We start from the raw sequence: 13,881 nt of genomic DNA, 5'->3' as shown, positions 1-13,881 counted from the left end.
AAAGGAGGCAGGCCCTCGAAGATGAAGAGCTGAAGCTACAACAAAGATGCCGACAAATGGAGTTGGAGACACAAATCGCCGGAGTAGAAGCCATGGAAAAGACCTATGCTGAGAAAATGGAAGCACAGCCAATGCACAATGATGCATGCCAAGTACTCAACACCGTACAGCCAGCCAATCACCGGTCATCCCACAACACCTGGTCAAGGCACCAATACTGAGAAAAAGGGGACATTCGTCCAACATTGAACATGCCACCGTCCTTAATGGAAAGTACCCATGTAGGGGACATCTTGACACAGATGCTGAATAATAGAAAGCTTCAGCAACAGTCACTTGTTACAACAGTCACATGTCATGACAAGGCCAAAGCTCCACATTGACACCAAGAACCTTGTCACCCAAGACGAAATGAACCGTGGCCACACCTGTCTGGCATCATTTTGTCGGACACTGACATTGGGAAGTCAACCTTCTCATCAGCCAAGACAACCCTACTGCTCTCATACCAAAGGAAGTTCGTGAGGGCGGTGAAGGAGCACCCTATGCTACCAGGACTATTCTGGGCTGGACTCTGAATGGACCATTCGCAGCAGGGCCCTTAAACCACTCAATATCTCTCTTTATTGACGCCGACGCCGAACTGCAGTGACAAGTAGAGAAGTTTTGGAAGCTAGATGACACTGGCAGTGTGTCGAGCATGTCAATCAGCGACAAGAAGGTAGTCACTATTTGAAAGGAGTCACTATCCCAAGATAGAGGGCACTTCAGTATGGACATTCCCTTTAATGAAAGCCCACCATACCTACCTGACAACAAAGTTATTGCAGAACACCGGCTGCGTCTGCTCGGTGGACGACTGATTTGTGATGCTGATATGAAGAAGTACTCTGCAGGTGTTGCTGATTTGATTGCCAAGGGCTATGCAGAGGAAGTGCCTAAGGAACAACTAGACCGAGCAGATGGAGCCGTGTGGTACCTACCACATCATCCAGTGGTTCATCCCCGGAAACCAGGAAAGATTCACATAGTCTTTAACTGTGATTCCAAACACCAAGGTGAATCTTGGTTCTTGGGTTAGTTCTTCTCCTAAATACTCCACGTGGGAGTTTATACAGGAGGCCAGAAACACCGGGGCAAACGCCTTCTCTTAGCATACAATCCAAGCTTGAAAAAAAACCAAAAAAAAAAAACAAACAAAAACCGCGTCGCCGCATCAATTCCGGAACTTTGGTCTGACCAGAGACCGACTATTTTTTTTTTTGGCCTAAGCTCAATTTTTTAAGTCAGCAACGACAACTGACTGCCAACATTGGGACAGGTTGCTTGGTCAATAGACCTGATACCAGTGTACGCTGATGCACTATCCAGCACACCCAGGTTCCAATTCATCATTTTTCTTTGTTCACACTCAAAAACTTGTTTCGCTAAGTAAACTTTCCCTTGTTTTCATCTTTGAAAAAACAAACAAAAGCATTTCCCCCAAAAAAACTTTCCTGTGTCCACAAAGCACTTATAAAGATTATAAAAAAAAACTTCTCTCACTCCATTATATGGATCATAAAATAACAGTTTCTGGGCATTAGTAACTTTTAGGACCCCTATATTTTTTTGCCATTGCCATTTTTACAGAAGTTGTGCGTGCGTCAGTTGTAAACCAAATGGTTCTCGGATTTTAAATCCCTTGAAAAAAAAAAAATCTTCAGAGCCATAAATCAGAAAGAAAAATTAAATATGGCCTCCACCAGCTGTTACCAAGTTCTAAACATAGAGGGGTCCTAAAAGTAACTGCTCCAATATTTTGGTACTGTCACCTGTATTATGACATCTATTTCTGAGCGTATTACATGTAATTAGTTCCTGAGTTGTTGGTTCATACTTCCATTGGAATGTCACTATCCTTGACCTCGTACTTCAACTTGGGTTTTTCCGTCCTTGTATGCCACACATAAATCTGTGGACAAACAAGAAATGTACACTGTAAAATTGGATAAAATGCATAAAACGCCTAGTGCACATTTAAACCAAGATTTTGCAGAATCCAACATTTCTGCAGAATCACCAAGATTTCGCAGGGCCAAAAAATCTATGTTTTAGTATCCTTGATTTTTGGTTTTTACAGAAATGCAATAAAACTCGGTGCAATAGATAGATGATGCTTCAGTGAGGGACGCAACTTGCTTGCGCGTACTGGTTCATACGCAAAGTACGCACAGTTGATTTTATTCTAAAAGTGCACAGAACAGTGGTATCTTCACGTGATCAGCACCACGTGCTGCCGTAAATGCACTTGAATGTGCCTCGAAGAGGTCTCCTCCAACTCTGTCTTTGTAAATTGAGGGGGCATGTGCACAGAGTCCATTAACCAATGATCTTCTGTGAATGTCAGGACCGGTTTTGGCATCAATATATTTTGTCAAACTTTTCACACTTTGAACAGTCAGAATTCTTGATAGTCTTTCCACTATGATCAATGGGTTTAATATTTGACCAAAAATATAAAGGCGTAACAGTGACTATAAATATTGTTTAGAGTTTTGCAAGAGTTGTGGTGCGAATTTATGGTATAAAAATATTGAATGCTTCGAGTGGTGTAGTAAACTAGCCTCCCGAGGTGATCCATGGACATTCTATTTTCCCGAGGCGAAGCCGAGGGAAAATAGAATGGTCCATGGATCACCGAGGGAGGCTAGTTTTACTTCACCACGAGATAAAGCATTCAATATTTGTTTTATAACACTTCACCCACAGATTCTGCTTGGTTTTAATATTTTAAATGATTTAAATCTGAACACAATTAAAATAAAGTCAATTTCAATACAAAATTGGTGGGAAATGTATTTCTCTCTTCCAAACCACCCCTTCACAAAATGTTTGAACCAACTCTGTGGTGCGTTCTCTTGGGAACAATACGCGCTACGTGGAACGCTCAAACCAGCATGCATTTGCACACTAATACCGCGCCATGGCATAGTACTTTGGTTGCTACTGGTAAAGTACTTTTGGCCGTGCATGGAAAGATAGCAAAAATAGAAAGTACCGTGTGACTTGCTCTCGGCCAATCAAGGCACAGAATATGTGGGTGAGGTGTTATAATTGATACTGTTTAACTGATATTACAGACTACAATCCAATGTAACAGACGTGTAATTGATCAAGTCACAAATCCAATTACAAGTCAGGTTACGAGGAACAGGGGAAGACTGACAAATCACAGTCCTTATTACAGTCAACTTGAATAACTTGCGACGTGAGACTGGATGGCTTATGATAGGCTTATGATGATGTGTGACCGACTCAATTACAACTCTACAGGGTGAGTAAAAAAACACGAAACACAAATGGCAGGACCAATTTTTGAATGAAGTTTTGCCTGTAGCACTTTCTTTTAGTACAAGAATCATTCAAATCATTCATGTACTTTTCAGGTTATGGAATTTTGAACACAAACACCGTTTTAAAGTTCTGTCCACTGATCACAAAACAGGTGAGTGTTCTTTCAGCAAAACGAAAACAATTCACATTGCTGAAAGAACGCTTACTTTTGTTGTGATCCTTCGATAGAACTTTAAAACAGTGTTTGTGTTCAAAATTCCGTAACTTGAAAAGTACATGAGTGATTTGAATGATTCTTGTACTAAAAGAAAGCTTAAAGGGAATATACAACATTGGCAAACATCGGAAAAACTACAAATTTTTACGAAATACCTTACTAGGATGTTGGTAAATGAAAGTCTAAAGCATCCTGTAAAATTATGGAACCTGGTGTGAAGTCATGTTCAAGAAAAGTGGTATTGTAAACCGTACTATTTTTCAACTACTGCTCCAAATTTACCATTTTTTTCAGTCCAAATTTTGTTTGCTATTGGTTACATGTTCATGAACAGGTGCAGGCCAGCTAGATTGGTTTCCTTACCTTACAATTTCCCAGCATCTATAAATTGATTCATTTCATTTTAGTGGAGTCAGAGAACCAGACTACTTGAATATTTTTTGTTTTCCTTGGTTTTTCCAGCATTTTCGAACACAAACCTTCAAACTTGTCAGTGTAACAATATTTGATCTATTATACTAACCGCTCACATAGTTCATTTCTGAAATTTACAGCAAAAGCCAATGATGTACATTCCCTTTAATGACTGTGCTTTCATATCCTAGATTTTGAAAGTGCTACAGGCAAAACTCCATCCAAAAATTGCTCCTGCCATTTGGGTTTCGTTTGTTTTTTACTCGCCTGGTACTTAAACTAGAACTGAATACTTACTTGTGTACACATATTGGCTTTGGGTTCCAAGTCTTCCATCTTGACCAAGTTGACCAGCAGGGATGACTCTAGGTAGCCTCGCTTGGCCTTGGGTGAAAACTTTGCATAGGACTTCTCCTGGAGTAGTTTGAGATTGATGGCGAAACCGGCCATGTCCATTGGGAAAGGCCTCTGGGGCTGCCAGCCCACATTCCAGCCGATAACCTTACCGTTGCGGTCCACACGAGGGCTCTCATACATCTGACCTCCTACCAGGCCGACGGGCCACATGGAAACTTTCTCCGTGTATCTCATCTGTGGACAGAGTATTGAATGAAAACGGTTTGTCGGTGAATTTGCATGGAAAGACATAACTTTTAAAGGCATATAGGATCATCTGCATTAGGCTTGGGTGATTCCATGCCAACATCGATTAGAATCGATTCCAAACTCGGAATTGGAATTGCAATTCAACTTTTTTTGAGGAATCAATTCTCTAATGAAGCTGATTCAAGTCACTCCCAGAGTCTGTTATCCCAAATTAGTCTCTGAGAAAATCAGGGGCTACAATGTAACTGCTATACTATACCTCCTCAAATATTCGTAGATCATATGTATTGTCATCATCAGCAAAATAAACAACTCCGGGATTTTTATTGGCGTCCACATTTTCCAACAACCAATCAATGGCCGTGTTTCTCTGCTCCACGCCCCTCGGTTTCAACCAGTTGGGGTCGTTCTCCCCCATCCGGTGGGGCTCTGGCGTCCGGCAATTTAAATGGGTGTACTTCATGCCGCTCTTTTTCAGGAACACCGTGACCAGGCTGGTCTTTGTGTTGGAGTCTTCTACCACGATCCAGTGGAAATTTCGGACGTGGAGGAACGTTTGAGAAATTCTGGTCAATTCCGCTTTCTGCACCGGCCTCGTGTGAGTCGGCGTGATCGCGTAGATCGTGGGTAGACTCGCGTTCAGGACGTTCAAGTGGTCCATGATACTGTCCCTAGCTTGGGGATACTGTTGGCGTAGATTCACGACCACATTTTGGAGTATTTTCCTCTCTTCCTTCAGCCTCTTCTCAATCTTCACGAGTTCCATCTGTTTCGCTTTGTAGTCCTCGTTGATGACATGCATGAGGTATGGGTGTTTATGACTGGCATGTTTTGCCGACTCTGCACAAAATGAATCTGAAACAAAGAAAGCAACGTTTTTAGTCACACCACCAGATCAACTTGTGGGTACACACTTAAGCTAGTTCATACATGTATTTTTTTTTCAATCAGAGAATGACTTGGAGATTCAAGCACCAAACACCACTGCATATAGGGAGTCAGGATGAGTTTTGACGCAGTAGAGCTTTCCTCGCCTTCCACCTCTACGGCCCGGGTTCGATTCCTCCCCTGGTCCACATGTGGATTCCGTGGGTTTTCCCGTGGTTTTCCCCAAAACAATCTTCTGGGGTTTTCCTCCTTATCTAAAACTGTAATTGCTTCATTGCTTTGTCTTAATTTGGATAAATACTGAACTAAAGGACAAATTAAGTTTGACTGTTTCACCTCCCCATAGGTTTGTGCATAAACTGCCTGTTTGGCCCCCACCCATACCAAATATGGGAGCAACTATAGAATGCAGGGCCACGCCGGAGCAAGGTTTTTTATTTTGCTTGGAGGCGTGGATGGATAGGAGGCAAACCTGCAAAAAGTGCTAAGTACAGCGAATGTACTTGTCTTCTAAGCTTCTCATGAAGGATTGGAAGGGAGGGCGTGCTTGTAAATGTGTTGGGGGCACAGTACGGATCGGAGTCGCGGAGTGGCGGAGGCGCGGAGTGGTGGAGTCGCAGAGTCGCGGAGACGCGGGGCACTGGAGTGGCGGAGGCGCGGAGTCGCGGAGACTCGCGCCGATAGAGGGCGCAATTCTCGGCGGAATTTTTTTGAGAACGAAGCATCCGTATCCATTTTAAATGGGCTCGCAAATTAGGAAGGGAGGAGGGCGACGGCCGGGGCACTGTCTGGAGTGGCGGAGGCGCGGAGTGGTGGAGTCGCAGAGTCGCGGGGCACTGGAGTGGCGGAGGCGCGGAGTCGCAGAGACACGCACTGATAGAGGGCGCAATTCTCGGAGATATTGACTGCGGCCGCGCTCCATGACTCCACGATCGATTTTCGGAGGTACTAGTAGGTCGACTGCGGCTCCACGGCTCCACGCAGCCGTACGGAGGCGCGGATGTAGAGTAAAGTGGCCCTGCATTCTATAGTTGTACCCAAATATGCACTGTGTTGCATTTTGTTTAACATGTTTAATTAATGACACATGAATGACCACCTGTTTTAACACTAGTTTTGTTTTTTACTCACCATAATTCACGATAAGCCACAGTATCCCTCCCGTTGAAAAGATGAAGTACAAAAAGACAAAAGTCCGTGGACGCCAAATGCCCCTCATTTCATCAGCAAGAGTGACGAGGAAACAACTTAAAACACTTAGAATTCGGAGTTCATTTTTGGCATTTGCGTGCACCTGTCCGACTGTCGCCGATAGCTGAATAAACACATTTCGCCTCAAGTCAGATCCCTTTAAATATTTCGATACAGAAATGTCGCGTGACGTCTGGGAGCCGTGCAACGGTCGGCATATCGATCAATCGATCGATAACACACGTGTGTACTTTGTATGGAACGCCGCGCCGGTTGTTACATTGAGTGGATTAAATTATTTTACATGAGTCCTTTGAAGTTTTTGCAATGGTCAGGGTTGGGACGCATGGGCCTGGGTTGGGTAATACAATGCAAATTATTATAACCAGTACAAAAAATTAAAAAGAGAGTAATGTAATAAGAAATTTTTTGAGGGGAAGACAAGTGAAAATCTCTGTGTTTATTGAGTCCAATTACATCGGAACAAAAGGTCAGATTTGCAGAAAACAAAGGTCATACTTTCGGCTTCCACAGCAAAGCAGAACAAAGGGGATCTTCCCCCTTTTTTCTTCTTTTTTTAATGTGTAAATCCAATGTTTTCTCCCAAGAAATTAATTCAGTTAGCAAACATGAAATCTTTATTATATGAAAGTTGCGCTTTCCCTGCTATAATATGAGATTCACCGCACTGAATAAACAAATAAGTAAAAATAACAATTGTCAGTTTCAAATTATATGCGACCCGACAATTATTTGTTCGTTAGAGGCACAACAGCAACTAAAACAAACGCCTTTTTCAGGAGTTTCATACCCTGAAAATAGTCAAAAATTAATTTTTGTTGGTTAAATATAATTAAACCGGTGTGCAACCTTATTTTGAAAAATGTCATTGGGCTAACAATTAAGTTCGGGAGCAATAGAGGGGAGTGTAATGTAGCTAATCGGATGATGTTCGAATTCTTGGTCTTGGTTGAGGGGGGGGGTCGCCATTTTCCGAATCCTCCGGAAATGTCAAAAGAATTCTTTAGAGTACCTTTCCGTATAAATTTTAAAAAGAAGAAGTATGGAATAAAACAAAGACAGGGGTCTATAGGGCCTAACGTCGGCCTAACAGTGCTCACCGATACTTGAGCCATACTTTCGGACGTTCTGTCCTTCGATCGAGGATGGGGTATCTTTTATTCCATACATTTTATGGGTACTATCATCCTTTCTTTCTGTTTTCTTGTTGGATTCTGAATTAAAAAGAAGATATGGCCCCTGCCTTCGGCATAGCTCTATCGTGTCAGTCGTGTCAAAATATTTATATAATAACCTAAAGTAACAAAACAAAATTGACAATTGATACTCGCTAAATTTTCAATGCCCAATCTGAAATGGCAATCCCCCCCCCCTCCACTTCAACCCATGCATGCCCAGTATTTTCATGGTAAACTTTGTTATCAAATATGTTCACGGCTTAGGCGAGGTTGCCCGCTCATAAATAAGATCAGTAATCTATGAGGTTGAAGTCATCATAAATCTTGCACTTTTCCGCACATGCCTATATTTACAAAGGAAGATTAAAAACATTGAAAAACTTTGATCCCACTCGAATGAACAGGGTCGTACGCTTATCGTTCAGCTGTTATCTCTTCAACCGCAGAGACCGATACAATAGACGACCATTCCGACAATTTATCAATAAATCCTTATTTGCATAAGAAGTGGCTTTTATTAGCACAGAGAGATCGACACGGTCCGTGGGTTTTGGTAACCATAGCGAAGTCGGGACGCTGTTGAATGAACGAGCCGAAACATATACACTTCACATGGGGTATGGCCTATGCCCCCTAAACTAATCCAAAGGGCAGTGTTTTGGTGAACTACAGGGCTTCGAAGCCCATAAATTTCCGCATAAAATGGTTTCCGGGGCGACGTCGGAAAAGACGGCTAAAACCGGCCGAGTTCAACCGGCAAAGAGCCACATGAAAGCATCGAGGGATCGCACGAGTGTTATGGAGAGAGCAACGCCGTTTAAGGTAAAATAGGCGCGGGATTTTGGAGGAAACCATTTTGGTATACATCGAAGTGACACCAAATTATATTCCTACCATTTTCGCACTATAGTGCGGCATGTTAAACCTTAGGAACATCAGGAAACATGGCAGTACCTATCACTGCACACATTAATAATGGATTTAGATAAAGATGGACATAAAACCAGTAGTACATGTACATGTATAATAGGCCTGATCCTATTCCTAACCTTAATTTGTCTGGATGTGCGACATTAAATTTACGACTTAGTAAATGACATGGGCCCAACAGCTTTATTAAACAGAATACCATGAAAGAGCAACTTTTTATGAAAGAACAAGCTGTAGGCCTATATATTAAATGTTTTGACTTTTGTGTGAGGAGCATAATTTCCTTTAAAATAGGGATAATCTCGATGAGTTAGTCAGTTTATAGGCTGAAAAATAATTGTATGTTTAGGTCTACGGTTACCCGATCTACCTGCGGCCAAATTTCCGACCTCAAACTTTTTATTACCATATTTGACCAACAATTTAAAATAAAAACTGTCTTCCCTATATATGCGAGTATTTTTGGTGTCAATTAAACAATTAAACAGCATAATTAAACAGAATACCATTAATTTTAAAGTTACCCAAAAGTAAACAAAGTAAGACAGACTGACAGACAAACATAAAAAAGTTACAATATACAAAGAACCCCCCTTGGTTATTTCTAGGGCGTTATCGTAAACACATTTTTTTTTTCGGCTTGAACATTTTCCTCCTTTCTATATTAATAACATAATTAATTAACACGTCTGCAGTAAGGTTCTTTCTCAGAAAAAAAACCATCTCGTTTAACACCTAGTGGCAACCAATATGATTGTTTTAAACACCCGGTATTTCCATGGCAAACAATAGGCTCGCTAAACCAGTACTTCTGAAGAAACCACCAACATTCTGTTATTTCGGTTGTGTACGATGTGAACCTAGCAACCAGTTGTGTAAAAAAAAATTAAACAAGTTGTGTAGTATTTTACACAAGTTGTGTAAGCAACAGTTTACACAACGGGTTGTTCATATAGTACACAACCGTTTGATTTTTACACAACCGAAATGGAAGTTGAATTGGCCTAATAAAAATTCACCATTGTCGCAAAAGTGGGATATCTGACAGCATCTATTCACTTGAGCATCCAAGTTTGCAAAAAAGGTGTAGGAAAATAAGTTTTCTCCTTTCGTATTTGTGAAAATAAGAGTGATCTATATACATGTATATATATAACAAAAAATTATTTCTTATTTCAGGGACGCACGAGTCTACGAGAAAATTATGAGAAGAGTGTATCCGGTCGCGACCAGTGGTGGCGGGTCCACATTCGGGTACGTTGTGATCATATTATAAATTTGCTTTTTTTTTAACTAGTGTTAATCAGTTAATTATTAAAAAAAACTGCATATAGTGTGACTTTTTGTCCTTTCTTTCCCTGATAATGTTAATGCACTTAATTAAAACGAACGTTTGTTTTTCGATGAGGAATACTTATGTTTTCGGGGGTACCAACATTTGACTTTGCAAATGCCCCGTTAAAAGAATAATGGGCGAACCCGATACACTATACGAACACCTAGTTTGACTAAAACAGTCAAACTTACACCCAGATGACTATATACAGCTATAGGGTCAGCTGGATGCAATTGTTTTCTAGTCAAATTTTGTAGAGTGTTTTCAGAGAGTACCAGCATATGTCCTGTCAAGCGAATTGAAGTTTAAAGGGAAAATACAACATCTGCAAATATCAAAAAATAAAACTACCAAATCATTTTGAAATACCTTGCTGGACTGTTAGTGAATGACAGTGTAAAGCATCCTGTAAAATCATGGCACCTGGTATACAGTCATTTGGAAAAAAACTGTTTTTTTTCAAATACTGGCCCCAATTGACCATCGCACTTGTTTGCAATCGATTACACACCTATGAACGGGTACAAGCCAGCTAGACTGGTTCCCTGACCTTACAATTCCCCAATGTATGTAAACTGCCCTGTTTCTTCTTATATGGAGTCAGGGAACCAGACTACAGGAAAATGATTGTTTTTCTTGGTTTTTATAGCATTTTCGAACCCAAAACCTCCAAAAAGTCAGTGTAACTACATTTGCTATATATTTCCAACCGCCCAATTCCATCCATTTCTGAAAATTACAGCAAAAGCAAATGATGTATATTCCCTTTAACTTCCATATACCCCGAAAATATGATGCTTTAGCATTTCCCCCTAAAAAAATATTGGGTCTCCTTTTCTGAAATTTGTGATTCAACCCCCCGCGAGGAACTTGTTCGAATGCATGACATTTTATGTGTCAAAGCAGGAAATGTACTGCCTGGATATGCCGGCGAAAGATGGCTACCAGTTCGGAACACTCAATAAAGTAGTGCAGGTTTATTCGTGAAGAAACGTCGGCAAAATAATGTGTAGGACTCACCAGAAATAATCAGGTCGGTCACCTTTGAGGTCTGACACCGAAGTATGAAAAATGTTGCTGACATTTGCAGGTGCAAAATGCTACCAAAGTTTCAAGCGCCTTAACACTGGTATAGTTTGGGTTTTTTTGAGGGGTGCTTATATAGGCCTAAACATGCTTCGAATGTTAGAACACTTTCTTTTTTTTCACAGGATAGTGTCTTAAATTTTCAAAATGTGATTATCCCCTTTTTTTGTAGGAAACACCGGTTCCAGGCGCCTACGATAGCCGCAACTTCCTAGCGGACATAGAGGAGCGGCCGGCCACCTACACCTTCAAAGGCGAAGGTCGTAAGAAAGATGCTGACAGGCAACGTAAAGGCGCCGTTCTGTTACCCGGCGCTTACGAGGCGAAGGACTTGGGCTATGACCTGGAGCAGACGCGATACACGTACTCGATGAAGAACACGTCACGGGCTGAGAATGAACTCCCCGGGGTTAAAGACAAGGTCAGTGAAGAAACACATGGAAAGTATAAATATTCACTATATAATTTTTTTCAACCCATCGCCTCGGTAAAAACTTGCAGTGCGAGCACGGCTTCTTGAGTTAGAGAAAGTAGCGGGAAGACTGTAACATGAGGTAACTTTATCTAATCTTCAAAGGAGAAGAACAATGTATTTAAGAGTGTAAAAGGCTTTGAGTTGTACGGAATAGTCATGTTTTCCTCTTGCGATCGGCGTGGCGTAAATCACTTTGCTGTCCACTGCATGCAGGCAACGTCCCTGTCTCTAAGTGAATTGTTTTAACTTAGCGTGCTATGTATGCTGCAGATTTATGGTGATTACTTGGGAGTTGGAAAATCGTTGTTACTTTTACACTAACTTAAGTGAATTTTCTCGTTTTGTTTTCATTCTCGTCAGGGATGCAACGTTTGCCCAACGCAATACCCGATGGAAAACTACCTGTCTTGTTCCTGTGAAAAACAACCATCGAAGTGAGTACCGTGACGCTCCTGGTATATACGGATCCTTAAATCATCTTTTTCCCGAGTGTTCGGGCGACGTTATAGCCGTAGTTATATAAGTGCATAGAGACCAGGTTTGGAAGTTTCCGCGCGGGATCAAGTCAGATCCAGCGCATGAAAAAAAATCTGGGCAAGATGAAAAAACAACTACTCAGTATCCCAAACAAAGAAAAACACACAAACATACAACTCAGTTTCAAGCACCTAAAGACCTGCTGCCCCCTACGCACGAATTACGAAATTGTCTGTGTTCAGAAACACTAAACGTCCAAGATGAACTTGTCGCAAAGGTCCAAAGCACGTTGTCTTTAAAGTCTGATAAACGTGTATAGCTGTTGATCCATTGAGTTTGAAATACTATTTAATCAATTCACGGTCTTGGTCAAGCTAACATTGCGAAATGCCGTGTAATACCAGGTTATACATCGTGAACTCTTAGCGCTATCCTAATCGACTATTTACTTGTCTCCATTTACTACAGGCATCCAATGTTTAAATCAGCGTCACAAAGATTTCCCACGATATATTTCCAAGGGGTGAGTATACAAGACCAATAACGAATATCAAACTTAAAGGGTTTTTTTTGTACTGATAAAAAAACCCATTCAAATTTGAATATTGTTGTCAGAACATCCTTAGTCCCAGCGGGTCTCATTCCCTCTTTTCTAATTACTTCAAGAATTGTGTGCACGAAAAACGTGGATGATAAGTCTACTTCATCTTTCCTATACAGACGAAGAACCCCCCACCGGACCGGTACCAATCGTACACACCGGAAACAATGCACGTCATTTCATCCAGCTTCAAATCCAGAACACCGCGGTTTGCAACGTCACATACCGTAAGTTTGAATGACTGAAATGTTCCTATGTCTGACTGAGTTTTCCAACAACTCTGCTGACAGCTAAGTTTTGGCTCACGATTTCCCATTGTTGCAAAGTTTTGGCGCCAAACGCGAGCGGGATCAAGCGGTATCAATGGGAAATTAGCGGTAGAATCTTCTCTCTTTTTTTTAATAAAATAATGTTCAAACCGAATTAAAGTAAATGGAGTTTGATACCAGTTATTAATTTATATGTGCATGTACATAGCGACTGGGACAAAAGTGTTGAAAATGTTCATGTACATACATGTAGACCTTAATATTGATCGTTTGCTTGATCCTTTGATATTACAGAAAGTTCCAGGTCCGGGTTCATACGATAAGACGTTCCAGTCACCCATGCCAGCCACGATTTCCAGGATGGGAAGAAACCACGGCTTGTTCTTCACCAGTGCATTTAACTTGTGAAACCTCTTCAAGAACTGCACCACCAAGTGTTCATCTGGTATGCTTACTCGTCTTGAGATGAGCCTACTCATAGTAATGGAGCGTTCTTGGCCTGATTCAGCCATTAGCTCCGCCCACCTTTACATTTCTCACAGTACTTATGGCCAACTTTCACTGTCACCTGACTCAAAACCGTACTCTAATTGGTCAATACATTTGATTGACAGGCTGGAAGGGTCCATTTGGATGTCCATGTTATACACCACCGTAAGGACTTTTCCAAGATGATTGCACCGATTTCTAAAATGTTATGGTACATGGGAAATTTTCACTTAGAAAACAACTACTTTAAAAGGCATATATAAAGGATCATTTGCTTTTCATGCCCTTTGTTCGTTCCCAATAATACCACCACTCAAAATCCAAAGGAGAATGTTCAAGACCTAACATGTGGAAGTTTTAGCTTATT

At 41.2% G+C, this 13,881-nt stretch overlaps 2 protein-coding genes across 2 annotated transcripts; one reads left to right on the top strand and one right to left on the bottom strand.

Moving 5' to 3' along the window:
• Window positions 1-1,850: 1,850 nt before the first annotated feature.
• Window positions 1,851-6,795, bottom strand: LOC119742608 (galactosylgalactosylxylosylprotein 3-beta-glucuronosyltransferase 3-like). Its single transcript, XM_038218726.1, has 4 exons — window positions 6,593-6,795; window positions 4,833-5,428; window positions 4,265-4,558; window positions 1,851-1,954 (listed from the first exon to the last, which is right to left on the bottom strand). Exons 1-4 carry the CDS (start codon window positions 6,678-6,680, stop codon window positions 1,874-1,876), a joined length of 1,059 nt encoding a protein of 352 aa, XP_038074654.1. The 5' UTR covers window positions 6,681-6,795; the 3' UTR covers window positions 1,851-1,873.
• Window positions 6,796-8,395: 1,600 nt separating this feature from the next.
• Window positions 8,396-13,718, top strand: LOC119742610 (protein STPG4-like). Its single transcript, XM_038218729.1, has 7 exons — window positions 8,396-8,673; window positions 9,961-10,035; window positions 11,376-11,624; window positions 12,039-12,112; window positions 12,624-12,678; window positions 12,876-12,983; window positions 13,320-13,718. The coding sequence occupies exons 1-7, from the start codon at window positions 8,554-8,556 to the stop codon at window positions 13,431-13,433; spliced, it is 795 nt and encodes a 264-aa protein (XP_038074657.1). The 5' UTR covers window positions 8,396-8,553; the 3' UTR covers window positions 13,434-13,718.
• The last annotated feature ends 163 nt before the right edge of the window (window positions 13,719-13,881 follow it).

This window comes from Patiria miniata, unplaced genomic scaffold (genome assembly GCF_015706575.1).
Source record: "Patiria miniata isolate m_02_andy unplaced genomic scaffold, ASM1570657v1 HiC_scaffold_6, whole genome shotgun sequence".
NCBI classification, from domain to species: Eukaryota; Metazoa; Echinodermata; class Asteroidea; order Valvatida; family Asterinidae; genus Patiria; species Patiria miniata.
The sequence above is the reverse complement of the archived record's forward strand: the minus strand, read 5'-3'. Positions and strand labels throughout refer to the sequence as shown.

Bases quoted from the DNA above. Each gene is read 5' to 3' on its own strand.
- LOC119742608 (XM_038218726.1), bottom strand. From the start codon at position 6,680: ATGAGGGGCATTTGGCGTCCACGGACTTTTGTCTTTTTGTACTTCATC. The intron at 5,429-6,592 runs GTGAGTAAAAAA...TCTTTGTTTCAG, and splicing joins GTGGCTTATCGTGAATTATG to ATTCATTTTGTGCAGAGTCG. The intron at 4,559-4,832 runs GTATAGTATAGC...CTCTGTCCACAG, and splicing joins ATCTACGAATATTTGAGGAG to ATGAGATACACGGAGAAAGT.
- LOC119742610 (XM_038218729.1), top strand. From the start codon at position 8,554: ATGGTTTCCGGGGCGACGTCGGAAAAGACGGCTAAAACCGGCCGAGTT. The intron at 10,036-11,375 runs GTACGTTGTGAT...CTTTTTTTGTAG, and splicing joins GGTGGCGGGTCCACATTCGG to GAAACACCGGTTCCAGGCGC. The intron at 12,679-12,875 runs GTGAGTATACAA...TTTCCTATACAG, and splicing joins CCACGATATATTTCCAAGGG to ACGAAGAACCCCCCACCGGA.